Consider the following 22,572-nt stretch of genomic DNA (forward strand, 5'->3'; position numbering starts at 1 on the left):
AGCTTTAATTTGAGGGTATTTACATCCAAATCAGGTGAACGGTGTAGGAATTACAACAATTTGCATATGTGCCTGTGGCGAAACCAACCTCGCCACTGGGTTTTGGAGAGGCCTGTTTACCAGCCTCTTGCCTCAGGATTATGGCCCATACTAACTTTAAAGGAGAAGACAGACCGGCCGCACAGCTTAAATCTGTCTTTGGAATTGTATTTTGTTATGTGAGGGTACCCAGATAGCTAATTTTATTGTATTCGTGTATTCAGAGTGCCATTCACCTAATGATATGCACTCAGACTTGAGCTATCTGGGGATATGTTAAATGTCTGTGTTTGCTGTGGGGGTGTGACATTGTGTGTTTGGGTGGTGATTTCTGTCCTGTTGTCCCCACATGTGTATTGGCGATTTCCCTTTGTCCTGAGAGATAATTGAATTTCTCCTCAGGTGTCTCCAGGGCAGAGAGGAGGTAACCATGATGCATTGTGGGGATGTGTTGTGTCTGTGTATCCTGAGTTGCTACGTATCTGTCCTGTGTCACAGTCTTCCTTCTGGTCCCCTAGGGGCGTGTCCACCAGATGGGGACCTGCATAAATACGGGCGGGTAGCCCTCAATAAAGTGTGCCTGTTTTATCCTTCATCATGTTGAGGCTGGTGTTTGGGTAACTGATCAACACTGGGGGATTGCTATACGCTGAAGATTTGCTATACTCTCCTGGCTATAACTACTAGCTCTTTTAAGAGCTGTTCCTGCTCTCTGGTTTTAGGAGAGGTTCACCCACTGGAACCTGGAGCCTTGTCGTAGGTCCAGGGTGGGTAGGAGACGGCGAGACCTCAACCAAGCTTCAGCGGTTCGTGGGGTCTGCAGTGCGTACGGTGTCAAGTGGAATGCTTGGTGTCCTCGGAAAGCACTAGGAGCACCTATCAACGGAGGTACCCGGTCGGGGTGCCAGGAGATCCGTTACAGTGCCTCCCACTTGTTAAGGGACCAAAAGTAATGCGACAATTGGCTTCTCAGCTGGTCAGGTGTGTGTTATATCAAGGATAAGCTGATCGCTGATCCGATCGCTGCCGATAAGATTTGGATGGCCTATATCAAGGATAGGCTGATCGCTGATCCGATCGCTGCCGATAAGATATGGATGGCCTATATCAAGGATAGACTGATCGGTGATCCGATCACTGCCGATAAGATATGGATGGCCTATATCAAGGATAGACTGATCGTAAGATATGGATGGCCTACATCAAGGATAGACTGATCGGTGATCCGATCACTGCCGATAAGATATGGATGGCCTATATCAAGAATAGGCTGATCGCTGATCCGATCGCTGCCGATAAGATATGGATGGCCTACATCAAGGATAGACTGATCGGTGATCCGATCACTGCCGATAAGATATGGATGGCCTATATCATGGAAGGGCTGATCGATAATCAGATCACTGCCGATAAGATATAGATGGCCTTCATCAAGGATAGACTGATCGGTGATCCGATCACTGCCGATAAGATATGGATGGCCTATATCAAGGATAGGCTGATCGCTGATCCGATCGCTGCCGATAAGATACGGATGTCCTATCCTAAGGATAGGCCATCAATAGCAAAATACCGCACAAATCCTATAATGAAGTACTTGGAATAAAGACTAAGGGTCTCTTGGTAAAAGTGTCTTTTTTGCATAGGCTGGGTTAATTGTTGGCCTACCTATGCTTTTACTGTATGGGAAAGTTCAGTATTTTACGCTTTCCTATACAGAGGGATACAGTAAAAGACACATACCGTGCTGTATATCTTTTTTTTCTTAAAATGGACATTAATGGCTTATCTACCCTTATTTAATGGTATATGTCAGAGGCTTTAGTTGGAGGTACATATTGGGGAGTACCCTTAATCATAGGCGCAACTACCAGGGTAGCAGGCATAACATTATGCTTGTGCTATAGCTTCACTGTGCACATTTGGGTGCGTTTTAGGGAAACCAACATAATCATAAGTTGCTCATGTTCTGAAGGTAGTCATCATGGTGGAGTAGAGCTCAGTTACAAGTTTTACTGTGGGGCCCCATGAGTCGCAGTTATGCCCCTGCGCCTGACTTAGACCTAGGATGGAAAAAATACTATGTGAACAGAGCCTAAAACAATCCTCATGTGTCCTATTAAAATGAAGAAATAAGGGAGAGTTGTTGGTGCAGTTATCACCACATAGAGCGTTAATGGCTTTGCTGTTATTTCGGCAGCTGGTAAATTTTCTCTTACAGAGCCACATTCTTCTCATATAAGACAGTAAGTCTAAAACGGGGATTTGTAATAAAAGGTTTCAATATTTAATGACTTACATTAGACTTAATATGGGTCTGTAACAGGAAATTCCCTGAAAAACATTATTTACAATATGTACCCTCTCTATGCCCGATACAATGCGGATGAACACTAATTTAACTGATAAAGTGCCTTGAAAAAGTCTTTATATTCCTTGAACTTTTCCCCATTTTTTCATGTTACACCAACAAACTCAAAGTGGTTGTCCGAGTTCAGGGCTGAACCCAGACATACCCATAATTTCACCCAGGCAGCCCCCCTGATCTTAGCATCGGAGGCTTTTGCCCAGCAGTGTGTTCGGTGACATCACCGGCTCTGATGGGTGGACTTTAGCGCTGCCCTAGCCTCCGTCTGGCAGCCCTATGGAGAGCCCGGTTTGTCTCCGGAACTCCAGAAATGCCTTTTCCCAACGCGATTTAGCGCAGGGCAAAGGAGAGCGAGCATGAACTGCTCCGATGCTCAAGTCAGGGGGGCTGCCTGGGTGAAAATGGGGATATGTCCAGGTTCAGCTCTGACTGATCTATAGTTATGCTACAGCGCTATGTAAGCGGTCTATAAGGGCAACTTGTGGGGACAGACTCCCTTTAAGGTCTGGACTTTGACTGGGCTCTTCTAGGGGACTTCTTATGGCTTGCTTTCTTCTTGCCACTCTTTCATATAGGCCAGATTTGTGGAGTACATGACTAATAGTTGTACTGTGGACAGATTCTCCCACCTGAGCTGTGGATCTCTGCACTCCTCCAGAGTGACCATGGACCTCTTGGCTGCTTCTCTAATTAGTGCTCTCCTTTCCTGGGCTGTTATTTTAGGTGATTTGCAGTTATTCCGTACCCCATCAATTTTTGTATTAACAGTGCTCTGTGAGATGTTCAGAGCTTGGGATATTTTTTATGACCTAAACCTGCTTTACACTTCTCCACAACTTTATCCCTGACCTTTCTGGTTTGTTTTTTGGTTTTCAAGATGCTGTCTTATCACTTATGTTCTCTAAAAACTCTGAGGCCTTCACAGAACAGCTGTAGTTATAATGAGAAGCCATTACACAGAGGTGGACACTATTTACTAATTAGGTGACTTCTGAAGGCAATTGGTCACGCTGGATTTTATTTAGGGGTATCTGAGTACAGGGGGATGAATACAAATGCACACCACACTTTTAAGATTTTTATTTATCACAAATTTTGAAAACCATTTATCATTTTCTTTTGACTTCATGCATACTTGCTACTTTGTGTTGGTGTATGACATAAAATCACAATAAAATACATTTAAGTTTGAGGGTGTAATGTGGAAAAATATGGAAAAATTCAAGGGGTATGAATACTTTTTCAATGCACTGTATACACACTACTTTGAAAATTTGCTAACCCCCAAAAATGCAAAAAAAAAAAAGAAAAAAAGAAAAAAGGCTTTAGGAATTTTAAAAAACCCAAATCAAACAAAAAATTACTCTAATTCACTCTAGTCAAACCCAATAAAAATTTCCTATAAGATATAGTTCCTTAAGGTAGGAACATGAGACTACATTAAATGCGTTTATACTTTATAGACTTTTTCAGACAATCACAATTTTAATCGGAAAAAATCTGAAATAGTTGTAAATGTTTCAGCTTATATTCATTTTGGGTTAGATATACTTTTGGCATTCCTACTTACGTGCAACATTGAGGGTAATTTCTTTCATTGCTTTTTTCTGTCCAATAGATACCTCACAGCGGATTTTTTTCTGGTGGTCTGTCCAGGAGAAGCTGGTGGTCAGGTTTCTAGTGAAAAGAACAGCCTTTGTGTCCATTTGTACCATGAAGGATAGGTATGATCTCTCTGAAGGGTAGTCCATCCATTCTAGCGACACTGAACCATCTGGACAAAAGTATGGTGTTGAGCACTGAAATGTTACTGAAGAGCCTTCATCAATTTGTGGGGGAAACACAACCTCTGGAGGAAGGAGATCATCTGTAGAAAGATCATGTATTATGGACTATAGGTTAAAAGGAAGAAGACAGGCTGAGTAGCTTTCCATTAGAAAGTGGTTCTAGGACAGAGTTTGATAAATCATCAAGCTTCTCATCTTGAGAGTCCTTCAAACATGGATCATGGTGAAGTTTGAAATACAAGAATGGCCACCAATTGTATTGAATAAACTCATGTCCTATTTGTGAACATTTGTCTTTGAGCCACGGAGAGGAGAAGTAGATCCACAACTAAACAGTAAATTTTCTGTAAGAGTAGACATGAAAAAAGTCTAAGGTAGGTAACTACCAATTCAGTCTCAGTAATTTCCCTGTCTGAGGTCAGGGCAGGCAGGGAAGGTTCAATACAGAAGGCAAGCACAGGTCAGGCAGCATTGAGTCAGAATCCAGTTAAGAGGTAGACATTAGTACAAGGGCAGACAAGAGAAACAGCACACCTTTGCAGGGAACTAGCAAACTAGGCAACCTATTGTTCAGGCAAAATTCATATGTGTGGAGGGGTTGGATTGAAGAAAATTAGGAGTATGTATCAGAAATGAAAATGCAAGGAACTGGTGGGAAGGTAACAAGGGGCTCATAAAAGAAATTTGATGGACAAATGAGTGTACGATTTTTAGCTATTGTGCAAACATCAGCAACCAGATCCATTCTGAAATACTTGCCTTGGGCACCAAAAGATCTTGACCTGCCCATGGCAACACCCCAAACTCCAGTTCTGGGAACTTTTTAAGGGGGAGCTTCTAGTGTTCATTATTACTGAGCAACTTATAGGTGTCCTTGTTTAAAGGTCCACAGTCTTGCCTTTCTCGCAAAAACTAGAATCTAGGATATTGTGAACTATGATAGCACAAAGGCTTAGCACTTTGAATCCAACCATGGTCAACCTGTTCATTTTCTTATCCCAATTTCCTCCCACACTACAAAAACATACTGATAGGTTCATTTAGAAATTTAGATTGTGAACCCCAATGGGAAACTAGATTGAAGACAATCTCTGGAAATCTCTGAAAAATCTCTGGAAAGCACAACTGTGAACCACGAGCTGCATTCATAATTCTACTGGTTGCCTTTAGAATAAGACAGTCATTTACTGTTGAACTGTTAAAGGGGTTGTCTCACTTCAGTAAATGGCATTTAGCATGTAGAGAAAGTTAATACAAGCTACTTATTAATGTAGTGTTATTACCCATATTGCTTCCTTTGCTGGCTGGATTCATTTTTCCATCCCATTATACACTGCTTGTTTCCATGATTACAGACAACCCTGCAGTCCATCAGTGGTGGTCGTGCTTGCACAGTATAGGAGAAAGTGTCAGCTTCTCTGGTGGTCCAGGACCATGGGAGTGCACATAGGCTGGTGCTTTTTCCTATATTATGCATGCACGACCACCACTGATGGATTTCAGGGTGGTCTGTAATCATGGAAACGAGAAGTGTATAATGTGATGGAAAAATGAATCCAATAACAATACATTAGTAAGTGCCTTGTATTAACTTTTACTACATGATAAATGCCACTTACTGAAGTGAAAAAATCCCTTTAACTAAAGCTAAAACTTTAAAACTGTTATAACTTTAAGTTACCCAAAACTAGACTTATGGAACTGTCTTGCTCCTAATGCTCAAGTGTAATGGGAAACTTGCAAAGATCTGAATGAAGCTCTGAATGTGGACATGGACATGCTATAACCCCCAATCAGTGTAGAATAAGTAAAGTGGAGTTAGTAAGGACTCGTTTCTGGAGACTCACCTGTAACGTCCAGGCTGACTCCAGTCTTGTCTAGCCATTTATTGCCATTAATAACCTCAAATCTGAACTGAAATATCCCGGAGTCAGAGGTCTGGAGGTTTTTTAATAGGATGGTGCAGTTTTTGGGCTCTGGCGCACCCACCAATTCTACTCGTCCTTGAAAAGATGAATCTGTGGGGTCAGTAGGATTGTAAACTAGCTTTCGGTCACCATCATAGTCCTTGTACCAAATCTTGACAATTCCATCCAAAGCTTGAACATCACTGGGGTAGTTGAAAGAGCATGGGATTAGGGCACAAGATCCTTGGACACTCTTCGCTGTATTGGGGTAAATTACTTCCCAGTTGCAGTAGACTCCTAGAAATAGGAACATTTATGTCAGATGTCTGGTGGAGGCTTTCATCTACATGAATATTCAAAAATTTGGAAAAAAAGATAACATGGCAGAGTAATAACTCTGTCTCCACTTTATCGTCTATTGGAGTCAAAATTCCCTTTCAGAGGCTCGAACGGCTGGCATGTCCCACAGCTCTGCTTGTTCAGATTGGAAAACTGATATGACATCTTAAACTGCAATCCGCTAAAGCTACTAGTGAGAAAACTGCACATTTTCAAGTTAATGCCCTAAATATTTTAACAACCTTTTAACATGGGCCGAAGATCAGGATTGAAAAAAAACCTTTTTCCTGTTCATTTCGCCATGAAAACATGCCGGAGAACAAACAAATGAACAAAGCCTCATTTGTTGGGTGATCGCATGTTTCACGCAGCATCAAAAGTGCTCTGTGTCAGCATCTCATCACCCTGAGTGAATAGGGAATGCTGACCATATGTAAACTGAATGAGGGGCGAATGATCGTAATAACGATTATTTGTCCCCCATCCAGTTTTTATCGGGCTGTGTAAAAGAAAGTGCTTTTCGGACGATATATCGTAAATCGGAGCTCATTCGGGACAGAAATTTGCCACGTGTAGAAAGACACTATGCGAATATCAGTCTAAAAAAAGAAACATTATATTATCTCTAGAGACGAACAAAGTGTTGGAAAATACTATTTAGCTGCTTCACAGAATTTTACAAAAAAATGCGCTTCGTGACGAATTACCTTGTTACGAGGCACATTTCTTTATAAATAGTGGGTGCAATGACAGTGCTCCTCCCACCCGTCATTGTACCCCTCAGATGCCGTGTTCATAGCTGATCGCCGCATCTGATAGTAAAAACAGAGTGTAAAATAAATTTTACAAAATCATACTTAACTCATCCATTTGCTTGCGACGAGCCGGACGCTGCCATCTTGAATGAAGATCTGGAGAGAAATCTCACACGGCCTGTGACACAGCGCAAGGGATTTCATACAAGATCTTCAAGCAAGACGGTAGCGGCTGGCCCGTCAGGAGCAAATGGATGAGGTACTGTACTGTAAGTATGATTTTTTGGTTTTTTTACACCATTTTAGGTAAAATCAATTCGCTACCTCAAAGCACAAGGAAATTTTGCTTTGCGGAAAATCAAATTTATCTTAAAATTCAAATTGTGGACTTCAATTCGTTTAACACTAATTATCTCCTGATCAGTGAATTCGGGGAAGCTACAGCTTTATCTGTCCCATACTGTACCTGTGATATACAGAAGGTTCACAAGAGAAAATCTCGGCACCAACATGTTCTTGCTTTAGCGCCTGTAACAAGAGACTGACAATATGTATAGTTAGACTTGGAAAGTTCTAGAAATATTTTTTGTTTTACTTTATTTCCTACAAAAATGTTTTGAACTGAAAGGAATGCTGTCAGCTGCTTTTAACATGGAAAACTGCTGATAGTTCTGGATAGGTTGCCAGGAAAGAAGGACAAACATATCTTTTGTGGAGCTTATCCCATCAGCAGTGAGTGAGTATGAAGTTTTATTCTGCTGGGCACTGCTCCTGTAATTGCCCTAGAGGCAGTGCGTTGCTACATAGCCCCTCCCTTGGAAAGCAGCGCACTCCCTCCAGGCCACTTACAGGAGAAGTGCCCAGCAGAATCCTCTTAATAAATGCTCCATTAAAGGTATGTTTGTCCTGGTTGGCCTGGCCCCTAGCTAGTGCTGTCAGCAGTTTGTTTGGTCAAAGCTGCTGACAGACCCCTTTTAATATTTTTTTCTTACATTTAGGAGCAATGCAAATGAATTGCAGATACTAAGTGCATCCTAGAAATGTCTACAGGGATCGTCTGAATTGTTAGTTATGAGCGGCAAAGGTCATTTTCGAATTCGTGACATTTCGCAAATATTTTGTAGAATATTCGTCATATATTCCCGAATTCGAATATTTTGCTATTGTTGGCCTATCCTCAGAATAGGTCATCAATATCAGATCGGTGAGAGTTGACTCCTGGCAAACTCTGCTGTTTGAAGAACCCATGGCACTCCGGTGAGTGCTGCAGCCTCTTCCTAGGCAAGTGACATCATGTTCATTGGTCACGTTTCCTAGACTTCGTTCAGTCGCATTCGAGTGAATGGGGCTGAGCTGCAATACCAAGCACAGCCACTATCCAATGGAAGGTGCTGTGGTTGGCAAGCTGCAAGTGGCACTGCACTCAAACAGCTGATTGGAGTCCAGGGTGTCGGACCCCGGCTGATGTGAAACTTACCTATCTTTAGGATAGGTCATCAATATCAGAATCTCAGATACTTATATATGTTCTGGCTGCGCACATTAGATTTATATTGGTTGATTTTGACAGAATCAGCCAATTGTTTAATCTGTATGGGGGCTTTGAGAAATCTGTTCCCCAATGGCAGATGTGGGGGAGATAAGGATTTAGCTGTTAAACATTAGAGATGGTCTTGCGATTCGCACGATGGTCATTTTTCGGCGAACTTTGCTCGTTCACGATTCGCCGAACATGCGCCATATTCTTTCTCATTGCGCCGAACTTTGACCCATGACACATCCATCAGGTGGGACAGGACAGCCAATTGAGACATTTCAGCACATGGACACACCCCCACTTTATAACAGAACCCGATCTGGTAGCCATTTTACATTCTGTGATTTGCCAGTGTAGGGAGAGGCTGCTTTGTGGAGCAGGGACAGGCTGTTAGGGACACCAAACGCCTACCTAATAGGGCCACAAAAGTCCTTTTAAGGACTGGTATAGCTGTGCTATCGATAGGTGTGATATACTGAGGGGTGTGATATACTTATAACTTTATAACATAGAAAGTATATTATAGTGCATTTGTATTGTGCAGCAGTTGTGTGCGGTTCTGCTGCGATACCGCAGCTATAAAGAGGAACAAACGCTATTGAAATAACTAATTGCAATGGGTGTGATATACCTGTTGCCCCCCAAAAAACTGATTGAGGGGTGTCATATACCTGCTTCCACAAAATACTGATTAAGGAGTTTGATAAACCTGCTTCCGCAAAATATTGATTAAGTGGTTTGATATGCCTACGTCCACAAAATACTGATTGAGGGGTGCGATATACCTGCTTCCACCAAATATTGATTAAGGGGTTCTATATACCTGCTTCCACAAAATACTGATTAAGGGGATTGATATACCTACTTCCACAAAATACTGATTAAGGGGTTTGATATACCTGCTTCCATAAAATACAGATTGAGGGGTGCCATATACCTGCTTCCACAAAATACTGAAAAAGGGGATTGATATACCTTCTTCCACAAAATACTGATTAAGGGGATTTATATACCTGCTTCCACAAAATATTGATTAATGGGTTCTATATACCTGCTTCCACAAAATACTGATTGAGGGGTGCGATATACCTGCTTCCACAAAATACTGAAAAAGGGGATTGATATACCTGCTTCCACCAAATATTGATTGAGGCCTGTGATACAACTGCTTCCACAAAATATTTATTAAGGGGTTTGATATACCTGCTTCCACAAAATAATGATTGAGGGGTGCGATATACTGCTTCCACAAAATATTGATTAAGGGGTTCTATATACCTGTTTCCAGAAAATACTGATTGAGGGTCCATTCACACGTCCATTATAAAACTCAGTTTTACGTTCCGTTTAAATCGGAACGTTTTTTCGGATCCATTAATTTCAATTGCCTCTGCAAAAATGCGGACAACAATCATAGTGCTGTCCGAATCACGGAATACGTTCCGTTTTCCTATTTTTGAGTATGCGGATCCTGAAAAAAAATTAAGCTTGTCCTACTTTCTGTCCGTTTTTCGGGTCCGTTGTCCATTCAAGTCAATGGATCCGCATAAATGCGGATGACATGCACAAAACCATCCGAATGTCATCCGATTTTGCGGATCTGTTGACAGGAAAATGGATGGGGAAAAAAAAACAAAAAAACTGAATAACGGAAACACGGAACGGATTCGGAAGCACTTTAGTAAAAAAACTGAAGGTTGTACTGAAAATCGGATCCGCAAAAAAAAGGAACGTTTATCTGGAAAGGTAAAAATACTGACGTGTGAATGGACCCTGAGGGGAGCAATATACCTGCTTCCACAAAATACTGATTAAGCGGATTGATATACCTGCTTCCACCAAATATTGATTGAGGCCTGCGATACACATGCTTCCACAAATTAACCCATGACACATCCATCAGGTGGGACAGGACAGCCAATTGAGACATTTCAGCACATGGACACATCCCCACCTTATAACAGAATCCGATCTGGTAGCCATTTTACATTCTGTGTTTTGCCAGTGTAGGAAGAGGCTGCTTTGTGAAGCAGGTACAGGCTGTTAGGGACACCAAACGCCTACCTAATAGGGCCACAAAAGTCCTTTTAAGGACTGGTATAGTTGTGCTATCGATAGGTGTGATATACTGAGGGGTGTGATATACTTATAATATACTTTATAACATAGAAAGTATGTTATAGTGCATTTGTACTGTGCAGCAGTTGTGTGCGGTTCTGCTGCGATACCGCAGCTATAAAGAGGGACAAACGCTATTGGAATAACTAATTGCAATTTGTGTGATATACCTGTTGCCCCCAAAAAAACTGATTGAGGGGTGTGATATACCTGCTTTCACAAAATACTGATTAAGGGGTTTGATATACCTGCTTCCACAAAATACTGATTGAGAGTTGTGATATACCTGCTTCCACCAAATATTGATTAAGGGGTTCTATATACCTGCTTCCAAAAAATACAGATTAAGGGGTGCGAAATACCTACTTCCACAAAATACTAATTAAGCGGCTTGATATACCTGCTTCCACCAAATATTGATTGAGGCCTACGATACACATGCTTCCACAAATTACTGATTAAGGAGTTTGATAAACCTGCTTCCACAAAATATTGATTAAGGGGTTTGATATGCCTTCTTCCACAAAATACAGATTGAGGGGTGCGATATACCTGCTTCTACCAAATATTGATTAAGGGGTTCTATATACCTGCTTCCGCAAAATACTGATTAAGGGGTTTGATATCCTGCTTCCACAAAATACTGATTGAGGGGTGCGATATACCTGCTTCTACAAATTACTTAATAAGGGGTTTGATATACCTGCTTCAACAAAATACTGATTAAGGGGATTTATATACCTGCTTCCACAAAATATTGATTGAGGGGTGCCATATACCTGCTTCCACAAAATACTGAAAAAGGGGATTGATGTACAGTACAGACCAAAAGTTTGGATACACCTTCTCATTCAAAGAGTTTTCTTTATTTTCATGACTATAAAGGCATCAAAACTATGAATTAACACGTGGAATTATAGTCATAACAAACAAGTGTGAAACAACTGAAAATATGTCATATTCTAGGTTCTTCAAAGTAGCCACCTTTTGCTTTGATTACTGCTTTGCACACTCTTGGCATTCTCTTGATGAGCTTCAAGAGGTAGTCCCCTGAAATGGTTTTCACTTCACAGGTGTGCCCTGTCAGGTTTAATAAGTGGGATTTCTTGCCTTATAAATGGGGTTGGGACCATCAGTTGCGTTGAGGAGAAGTCAGGTGGATACACAGCTGATAGTCCTACTGAATAGACTCTTAGAATTTGTATTATGGCAAGAAAAAAGCAGCTAAGTAAAGAAAAACGAGTGGCCATCATTACTTTAAGAAATGAAGGTCAGTCAGTCAGCCGAAAAATTGGGAAAACTTTGCAAGTAAGGGCTATTTGACCATGAAGGAGAGTGATAGGGTGCTGCGCCAGATGACCTGGCCTCCACAGTCACCGGACCTGAGCCCAATCGAGATGGTTTGGGGTGAGTTGGACCGCAGAGTGAAGGCAAAAGGGCCAACAAGTGCTAAGCATCTCTGGGAACTCCTGCAAGACTGTTGGAAGACCATTTCAGGGGACTACCTCTTGAAGCTCATCAAGAGAATGCCAAGAGTGTGCAAAGCAGTAATCAAAGCAAAAGGTGGCTACTTTGAAGAACCTAGAATATGACATATTTTCAGTTGTTTCACACTTGTTTGTTATGTATATAATTCCACATGTGTTAATTCATAGTTTTGATGCCTTCATAGTCATGAAAATAAAGAAAACTCTTTGAATGAGAAGGTGTGTCCAAACTTTTGGTCTGTACTGTACCTTCCTCCACAAAATACTTTAAGGGGTTTGATATACCTGATTCCAGCAAATTTAGATTAAGGGGTTCTATCTACCTGCTTCCACAAAATACTGATTAAGGGGTGCGATATACCTGCTTCCACAAAATATTGATTAGGGGTGCGATATACCTGCTTCTACAAAATACTGATTAAGGGGTTTGATATACCTTCTTCCACAAAATACAGATTGAGGGTTGCGATATACCTGCTTTCACCAAATATTGATTAAGGAATAGTGATGAGCGGGAGGTGCCATATTCGATTTCGACGAAATTCGCGAATATTCGATAGAATATTAGAATTAGTCGAAATCGAATATTCGTCATTTTTATTGTTATCGCAATTAATATGCGATTTAAATAATCGCGTATTGCGATTTTAACTTAAAGGCTACTCTCCTATTGAAATAACAATGTGATTATTTCAAGTTATAATAATTATCAGGTATTATAATTATTCTATTTATTTTTATAAAAAAAGCAGTCATATAATCGCATAGCGAATTAAACTTAGCTGTCTCTATAGTAAACTTTCCTATATGATTGCTAGAATTAGCGAAGTTGTCGAATAGGTAGCTAAAACGAAGATGCAGAATTCTTCGTTTTGTGGAATATAATGAATATATTCGTCATATTCGCTAATTCTACCATACCAACCATAGTAAACCAGGTCCAAGTTGAAATCGCAATGCGATTAATATAACTCGAAGTAATCGCATGGCGATTTCAACATCCGTCTCCCATTGACTTTCAGTCCCCTATTAATATACCATCAGATCGGAGTTTTCTCCAATCCGATGGTATATTTTAACTTGAAGCGTCCCCATCACCATGGGAACTCCTCTATGTTAGAATATACCATCGGATTTGAGTTACATTGTGAAACTCAGATCCGACAGTATATTCTAACACAGAGGCGTTCCCATGGTGATGGGGACGCTTCAAGTTAGAATATACTGAGAACTGTGTACATGACTGCCCCCTGCTGCCTGGCAGGTGCTGCCAGGCAGCAGGGGGCAGACCCCCCCTCCTGTATTTAACTCATTGGTGGCCAGTGCGGCCCCCCTCCCTCCCCAGTATTAAATGTGACCAGTGCGACCCCCCTCCCTCTATATTCATTGGTGGCCAGTGCGGCCCCCCCCCTCCCTCCCTAGTATTAATTGTGACCAGTGCGGCCCCCCTCCCTCTATATTCATTGGTGGCCAGTGCGGCCCCCCTTCCTCCCTCCCCAGTATTAAATGTGACCAGTGCGGCCCCCCTCCCTCTATATTCATTGGTGGCCAGTGCGGATTCCCAGTATTAAATGTGACCAGTGCGGCCTCCCCTCTCCCCCCCCCCTAATTAAAATAGTGTTGCCATCTTCAGCCTGTGTTGTCAACGCATAAGTCGCTGTATGCCCAACACTCAACTAGGGACGACCACCTTAAGAAGGCACCTGGCCTCCCATCACCGAGCCCAGTGGGAGCAACACTGTACACAAAGCCACACTGGCGGCGCTCCTCGTACTGCCTCTTCTCCTTCTCCTCTCTCCTCCCATTTGTCCTCCACTCCACCTTCCACTGTGCCATCGTCGCGTTCATCTGGCAAAAGCCAAGCTTCCGTGGCCCAAATGTTCGAATGTAAAAAGTTGATGACGCCGGATAACCCTCTTGCCCAACGGCTGAGTGCTGGCTTGTCAGAACTGCTAGCCCGCCAACTACTGCCATATAAACTGGTGGACTCGGAGGCCTTTAGAAAGTTTGTGGCCATTGGCACACTGCAATGGAAGTCCCCGGAAGGAATTGTACCTCCAGCCACATAATCACTTGTTCTTTTCTGGCAGGTGAATGCCTAATTTTTGGGGCCTGTACAGGCCTACAGTAAAATTGTCATCCACTGACAGTCTAATATACAGTTGTGTTCAAAATTATTCAACCCCCAATGCTGTTATGGGTTTTAGGGAATTTAGTGTACATTGGTAATTGTGTTCAGAATTAAATCTTACAAGGACTTTTTAAAGAACCAAATGCAACTTAAATGACATCAATTGTTTTTGTAATACAGTATTAAATGTTTTTTTTTGTGATTTCTTCATTGACACAATTATTCAACCCCTTAAAGACTACCACGCTTAAGAACAGAGGTTCATTCAAGTGTTTTCGATCAGGTATTGAAAACACCTGTGGATGTCAAGGAGCAGCAATCAAGCATAATAAGCACCAATTAGGCAGATGTAAAAGGACTGTGATACTCGGCTCCTTCTAGACATTTACTGGTGTGTTTACAAACATGGTGAAGTCAAGAGAATGGTCCAGGAAGACAAGAGAAGAGGTGATTTCTCTTCACAGGAAGGGCAATGTCTATAAGAAGATTGCAAAGATGTTAAACATACCAAGAGACACCATAGGAAGCATCATTCGCAAATTCAAGGCAAAGGGCACTATTGAAACGCTACCTGGTCGTGGCAGAAAGAAGATGCTAACTTCAACTGCTGTGCGCTACCTGAAGCGCAAAGTGGAGAAAAGTCCCCGTGTGACTGCTGAGGAACTGAAAAAAGATTTGTCAGATGCGGGTACTGAAGTTTCAGCTCAGACAATAAGGTGCACACTGCATAATGAAGGCCTCCATGCCAGAACTCCCAGGCACACCCCCTTGCTGTCTCCAAAGAATAAGAAGAGTCGACTGCAGTATGCCAAAAGTCATGTGGACAAACTGCAGTATGCCAAAAGTCATGTGGACAAAAAAAATGAGAAATGTTTGGGCCCATGGATCAACGCTATGTTTGGAGGAGGAAGAAGAAGGCCTATGAAGAAAAGAACACCTTGCCTACTGTGAAGCATGGCGGGGGGGTCAATCATGCTTTGGGGCTGTTTTGCTTCTACAGGTACAGGGAAGCTTCAGCGTGTGCAAGGTACCATGAATTCTCTTCAGTACCAGGAGATATTGGATGAAAATGTGATGCAGTCCGTCACAAACCTGAGGCTTGGGAGACGTTGGACCTTTCAACAGGACAATGATCCCAAGCATACCTCCAAGTCCACTAGAGCATGGCTGCAGATTAAAGGCTGGAACATTTTGAAGTGGCCATCGCAGTCACCAGACTTAAATCCGATTGAGAACCTCTGGTGGGACTTAAAGAAAGCAGTTGCAGCGCGCAAGCCTAAGAATGTGACTGAACTGGAGGCTTTTGCCCATGAAGAATGGGCGAAGATACCCGTAGATCGCTGCAAGACACTTGTGTCAAGCTATGCTTCACGTTTAAAAGCTGTTATAACTGGAAAAGAATGTTGTACTAAGTACTAAGATTGAATGTCACTTGGGGGTTGAATAAAACTGATAATGATGTGAGCACAGAAAAGACATTTGTGGTTATTTCATTATAAATGTTATGTAATATTTGTCTGACTTACAAGGGTCTCTTTGATTTAATTGTAAACAAGATGACTGAAATGATCAAAATCAATGTCAAACTGGCCAAAACACTCAATTTCAGTGGGGGTTGAATAATTTTGAACACAACTGTACCTCCAGCCACATAATCACTTGTTTTTTTATTTTAGGTGAATGCCTAATTTTTGGGGCCCATACTCCCGTGGCCTAAAATAAAAAATTTCTAGGCTTCAGCAGGGCACATTTTTGCCATTGACCCCCCCTTTGGTATATCACTGTCTATGTTGTGGGACTATTTGTGCACTTCTAGTAAGTATTTGGTGGCTGCAAATATGACCTGAAGGTTTTTCAGGTTCGCCTGCGAAACGTCCTGGCTGATGTTCGTCCATCACTATTCAACATATCCAATCCTATGTTCCCAGGAAGATGCCAAGCCAAGCATGCATGTGAATGGGGTGTTGGGAGAAATAGCTAGTTGCCTACGGATCCGTTGAGCCCCAATGCATTCTGAATGGATAAGGATCCGTTCAGAATGCATCATTTTGTGCTTCGTTACGTCTGTAATCCGCTAGGTTAGCGGTCACCAAAACACTGCTTGCAGCGTTTTGGTGTCCGCCTGACGAAGCGCAGCCTAACGGATCCGTCCGAACAAACAATAGAAGTTAATGGAGACGGATCCGTCTGTGATGGCTTCCTTCAGAGGCAGATCCGTTTCCATTGATTTGCAATATCTGAGCATGCTCAGAATGTATTTAACCTCCCCCTGCTTGTCTCCTCCCCCTGCAAACCCAGCGGCCATCTTGGATGCACAAGTCACAAACAGGTATGTGCAGAAAAGTTCTCTCTCTCTCTCTCTCTATTTTTCATTCTTTCTTTATCTCTTTCTGTACACTTTCATAAAATCTTTCTTTCTATAATGGGGGCATATAATCGCACTTGCATGGGTGTGTTTTTGCAGATGTCAGTGGTGTGGTGTGGGGGCAATGGTATGGGAGGGTGTTTGGGTTATTGAGCACGGGCCTGATTATTTCAGGGGTGGGAAAGTTGTCATAGAGGGGTCAGATTCCAGAGCAGTGTCGCTGATGGTGGGGTGGGGGTTTGGTGTGCGGGGGTGGTTTATGAAATTTTGGTGTGGTCATGTAATAGGTGGCCGATTGTCAAATGGCGAGGGGGGGTGTGTGGGCAGATGGGTCAGCGGTAGGGATGATGGCAATTCTGGCATGAAATACGCACGTTGGTTTGGGCAGTGATTAGGGGCACGATTATTGCACGTGTGGGGTCGGGCAAATATGGCAGTGATTGGGAGCAGATTGACAACAGGTGTGGCCGAGCGCAGGGGTGTGGGGTGTGATTATTTGTGCGGATATTGAAAAGGGGGCTGATTATGGCAAGTTTCACCGGGGGTGGTGGTGGTTTGGCTAGTGATGGTTCCGAGTTTTGGTTGATGGCAATTGGGGGCGTGACCGACGCACTTTGCCTAGGTAATTGAATAGGTTGCAGATTATTGCACGTGTGGGGTGGGTCAAAAATGGCACGGAATGGGGACAGATGGTACAGGTGGAGGCAGATGGCAATGCAATGAAGCCAATGGCAATGGGGGTGGGCAGACGGCACTGAGTTTGGTAATCAATAAAATTTCATTTATGTTTATTAGAATATTTTTCGTTTTCTTTTAGCATCTACGATTCAAACAAGAAAAAAATTGGGACATCCATCCATTGAAAAATTATCCAAAAGTAAGTAACAAAAATTTGGGAAATCTATGTCAATTATGCTGTTTCGCATGGCGTCGCTGAATTCAAGAACCGGTAAGTACACGCAACAATAGTTGTCCCTCGTATAGACAACGATCTCCTTATCCAGCTGGTGGAGGCGCGTCCCACCTTATGGGACCACACCGACCGCCACCATGCAGACCATCACCTGACCCAGCGGCTCTGGAGGCAGATATATGAATGTTTGTTTGGTGGCTGGGAGGATCTCAGTGCGGTGGATCAGAAAGAATGTGGTAAGTACAGCACTAACTCATGTATAATGTAAACCTAGTCCACAATAATATTCTTAAATTAACCTTTTTTTTTCCCCACAGTGGACAAGCTTACCACTTGGTGGCGGTCAATGCGGGACCGCTTCAAGAGGGACTACAACAAGGAAGTTCAGGCCCTGAGTGGTTACGGAGCAACCTCAGGGACGACATATGTCTACAGTGTGGCCCTGGGGTTCTTACGTAGAACGCTGGCACTTAGAAGTTAAATTTTTATTTTTATTTTCTATTTTAAAATGATTTGGCTTTCATCGCCCTCTGTCTGCAAAAGGTTGTGTGAGACAAAGGAATGTTTGACACCTTTCTCTCATGCAGCCCCCTACGGTCAGAAGGGACAATTGATCCACAATTCTGTCTGCAAAAGGTTATAATAACTGGATAATTTAACTGTTCGCAGCGGACACCGTCTACGGATAAAGTACACTGGATGTCACAGATATTTTTTGGATGCGCACACTTTACACGGGAGATGTGGCACAAAAATGTAACTGTCCGCAGCGGATACCGTCTACGGAAAAAGTACACTGGATGTTACTGATATTTTAGGGATACGCACACTTTACACAGGAGATGTGGCGCGGATAATTTCACTGTCAGCAGCGGCCTATTAGACGCTATTTAGCACAGGATGCGCTAAAAATATATATGGCTGCTGTCACACAATAGTCCTTGAAAGTTTTTGTAATAAAAATCTTCCAATAACACTCCCTACACTATCTGTCCCTTCCTATGCACAGCTCTCCCTGACTAAGACTGAGCCGAACCCGTATCATCATGACATGTTCCGGCCAGCCAATCACTGTAATGCCAGGTGTTCGGCCGGGCATGCTCGATCATCACTAGTAAAAAGTAAAAAATAAATAGGCATCTGAAGATGTACAAAGCCTTTAAGAGGTTAAATACAGTGTGTGAGATTTATGCTTAGAGAACTCCAAATAACTTTTCTCATTTCTCATTGAAATGGAAGTGTGAGATCTGCTGATCGTAGAAAAGAAGTTGTTCCTAAGTAAAGTTCAAACCACAGGAGAATGAGAACTGCACATTCAGGGTCTATTTTTATTACTCATTTACTATGGGGGGAGGTAGTTATTAGAGCAAAGTTGCTGATTTTGTTATATGATTTGACTGCGATACCAGACTACCAGAAGATCCTTCGAAGGGCCCAGGCTTTGACACAATAATAAGCCCAATGGTCCAGCAGGAGACTTCAACGTTAGGACTCAATCAATGCCAATATGGCCTGTTTCATACGGATTAGATCAAAAATGATCTATTAGGACTTACAATGAAATTAGTGGATGTGCTCTATGTTTTGTATAGGTGTGGGGTGGTCCCTCAGAAACATCTCCTCTGGTGAACCCAAGAAACATCAGTCCGACAGTGAATCCTCAGCATATGTTGTATCTCCCCTTCATAGTTTTTTGCACTAGAATTTAAGCTAGTCCCAACTTTCAAGTAAAGGAGTTGTAATAATTGTCTACCTGGCCTAATCTGATTGTGTCTCTGCCTGTTTGGATTTGGATCACACATGACATGATGAGGACCACTTTGTTGATCACTTCTGTATCTATCCTCATTAGTGCTTTTTACATTTTTTTCCTTGTCTTGGAGAGGTCTACATTGTCCATGTTACTTGACTTCCTGACCTAAATATCATGGCAATCACGCATTGTCGAACATACAAATGTCAAACGTATTTTCTTTCCGTGTCCGTTCCGTTTTTTTGTGGACCGTATAGAGAGCCATTCATTTCAATAGGTCCGCAAAAATAAAGGAAGTTACTCCGTGTGCATTCCGTTTCCGTATGTCTACATGTCCGTTCTGCATTAAATAGAACATGTCCAATTATTGTTCACATAACAGACAAGGATAGGACTGTTCTTTCAGGGGTCAGCTGTTCCGTTCCGCAAAATACGGAATGCACACGGACACCATCGTATTTTTTGTGAATCCGTGTTTTGCGGACTGAAAAATACATATGGTTGTAAGCATGAGCCCTAATTTAGAATTTTTGACCCATGGAATATTTTTACACAGTGGGAAATATTATACCCCACTGGAATGACCAAGCAGAGCCGATGATAGCCAGTGGGGCAAAGCTCTGGACATCATTTTTGCCCTTTCATTTCATTCAAAAAGGTTTTAGTAATCCATAAATTGTTTTTATTTACCCAACATTGGATTGAAAACTGGCTGAAGAACCATGTCCAGAGAGTTGTGGTCAATGATTCCTATTCAGAATGGTCCCGGGTTATAAGTGGTGACGCCAAGGTTCAGTGTTGGGTCCTCTATAATTTAATTTATTTATTAATGATATCGAGGACTGGATTAATAGCACCATTTCTATTTTTGCAGATGACACTAAGCTGTGTAGAACTGTACAGTCTATGGAAGATGTCCATAAACTACAAGCTGACGTGGACACTCTGAGTGATTGGGCATCAACTTGGCAAATGAGGTTCAATGTGGCTAAATGTAAAGTTCTGCATCTTGGTAGTAATAATCTCCATGCTTCATATGTCCTAGGTGATGTAACACTGGGAGAGTCACTTATTGAGAAGGATTTGGGTGTCCTTGTGGATGGTAGATTAAATTACAGCACAATGTCAATCAGCTGCTTCTAAGGCCACCAGGATATTGTCATGCATTAAACGAGACATGGACTCGCGGGGCAGGGATGTAATATTACCACTTTACAAAGCGCTGGTGCGGCCTCATCTGGAATATGCAGTTCAGTTCTGGGCACCAGTCCATAGAAAGGGCGCCCTGGAGCTGGAGAGAGTACAGAGGAGAGCGACTAAACTGATAAGGGGCATGGAGGGTCTTGGTTATGAAGAAAGATTAAAAGAAGTGAATTTATTTAGTCTTGAGAAAAGACATCTAAGGACATGATTAACCTGTACAAATATAAAAATGGGCCATACAAAAAATACGGTGAATAACTGTTCCATGTAAAATGCCCTCAAAAGACAAGGGAGCACTGCCTCCGATTGGAAAAGAAAATAGGTAGGGTCTCAGAGGTTGGATCACCATTGATAATAAAGTGATGGCATGTTCTAGGGATGAGTTAGGAATATCCATTTAATGCACATTAAAAACATAAACCTTACTTCTACGATATGTTGAACTTTGATCACTTGAATTTACAGACCTAAAGCCTAAGGCTGTAATACTATTGATCCCTATATAAATGTAAAAATATTAGTGCATGCACAGGTTAGCCCCATTTTTCTCCCATTTAAGCATGGACACATCTTATCAACTGCATCCTATAATCCAAAACGATGGCATATAAAAACAACAAAAACTAAAAAAATAATTGTAGTGAGTGAAAAGCAATGAATAAATTACCTCTCAGGAATATGTCCCTCATCTGGCCTGTTTTCCTCTGACTGATATTCGAGGTTTAAATACTGTATCATGTTTAAATCTTCGAGTTCCTCTTTTTCGCAGTTCTCGTCAGCAATTTTTAGATTCTTTTCTTCTGTATTCAAATGAGGAATCGAGAACTTGAATAATATAATTGGGGGCCATTGCTCAAACTAAAATACATTTCTGTTACTCATTAATGGAACCTCATTGTTACAGGATTATCATATACTAGACATTAAGCCAGTTAAAATAACGGGCGCTAGAACATTGGTGCATAAACATTAGTAGGAACAGTTTATATTAAATGGCACTGGCACTGACTGGTGGCTGAGACTGGTGGCTGTGGCTGGTGGCCGAGACTGTTGGCTGTGGCTGAGACTTATGGCACTGTGACTGGTGGCTGTGGCTGGTTGCACTGACTGATGGCTGAGACGGCTAGCACTGACTGGTGGCACTGACTGGTGGTGCTGAGACTGCTGGCAGCGATTGGTGGCTGAGACTGCTAGCACTGACTGGTGGCTGAGACTGCTGGCTGAAATGGCTGGCACTAACTGGTGGCGGAGACTCCTGGCACTGTGACTGATGGCTGTGGCTGGTGTCAAAGACTGATGGCTGAGACAGCTGGCACTAACTGGTGGCTAAGACTGCTAGCACTGACTGATGGCTGAGACAGCTGGCACTGACTGGTGGATGTAGCTGGTGGCACTGACTGGTGGCTGAGACTGCTGGCACTGTGACTGGTGACTGGTGGCACTGACTGATGGCTGGCACTGTGACTGGTGGCACTGACTGATGGCAGAGATGGCTGGCACTGACTGGTGGCTGAGACTGCTGGCACTGTGACTGGTGGCACCGACTGATGGCTGAGACAGCTATCACTGACTGGTGGCTGTGGCTGGTGGCACTGACTGGTGGCTGAGACTGCTGGCACTGTGACTGGTGGCTGGTGGCATTGACTGGTGTCTGAGACTGCTGGCACTGTGACTTGTGGCACTGACTGATGGCTGAGACGGCTTGCACTGACTGCTGTCTGAGACTGCTGGCACTGTGACTGGTGGCTGTGGCTGGTGGCACTGACTGATGGCTGAGACGGCTGGCACAGACTGGTGGTGCTGAGACTGCTGGCAGCGACTGGTGGCTGAGGCTGACAGTGCTGGGACTGTGCGGCTGTGTGATGCACGA

At 42.7% G+C, this 22,572-nt stretch overlaps 1 protein-coding gene across 2 annotated transcripts in view; it reads right to left on the bottom strand.

Annotated features, from left to right (window-relative positions):
- SIGLEC1 (sialic acid binding Ig like lectin 1) overlaps positions 1-21,410 on the bottom strand; it is a 111,429-nt gene extending 90,019 nt beyond the window's left edge. The window contains exons 1-4 of one of the 2 annotated variants that reach the window (XM_040419376.1): positions 21,370-21,410; positions 7,662-7,736; positions 6,042-6,398; positions 3,978-4,274 (exon numbers count right to left, since the gene is read on the bottom strand). In XM_040419376.1, coding sequence (XP_040275310.1) covers positions 3,978-4,274; positions 6,042-6,398; positions 7,662-7,707 — 700 coding nt within the window. In that variant the 5' untranslated portion in view covers positions 7,708-7,736; positions 21,370-21,410. The remainder of the gene's footprint in view (positions 1-3,977; positions 4,275-6,041; positions 6,399-7,661; positions 7,737-21,369) is intronic. The other variant, XM_040419377.1, reaches the window with a different exon arrangement.
- Positions 21,411-22,572: the final 1,162 nt, after the last annotated feature.

Source organism: Bufo bufo, chromosome 2 (assembly GCF_905171765.1).
Source record: "Bufo bufo chromosome 2, aBufBuf1.1, whole genome shotgun sequence".
Taxonomy (NCBI): domain Eukaryota; kingdom Metazoa; phylum Chordata; class Amphibia; order Anura; family Bufonidae; genus Bufo; species Bufo bufo.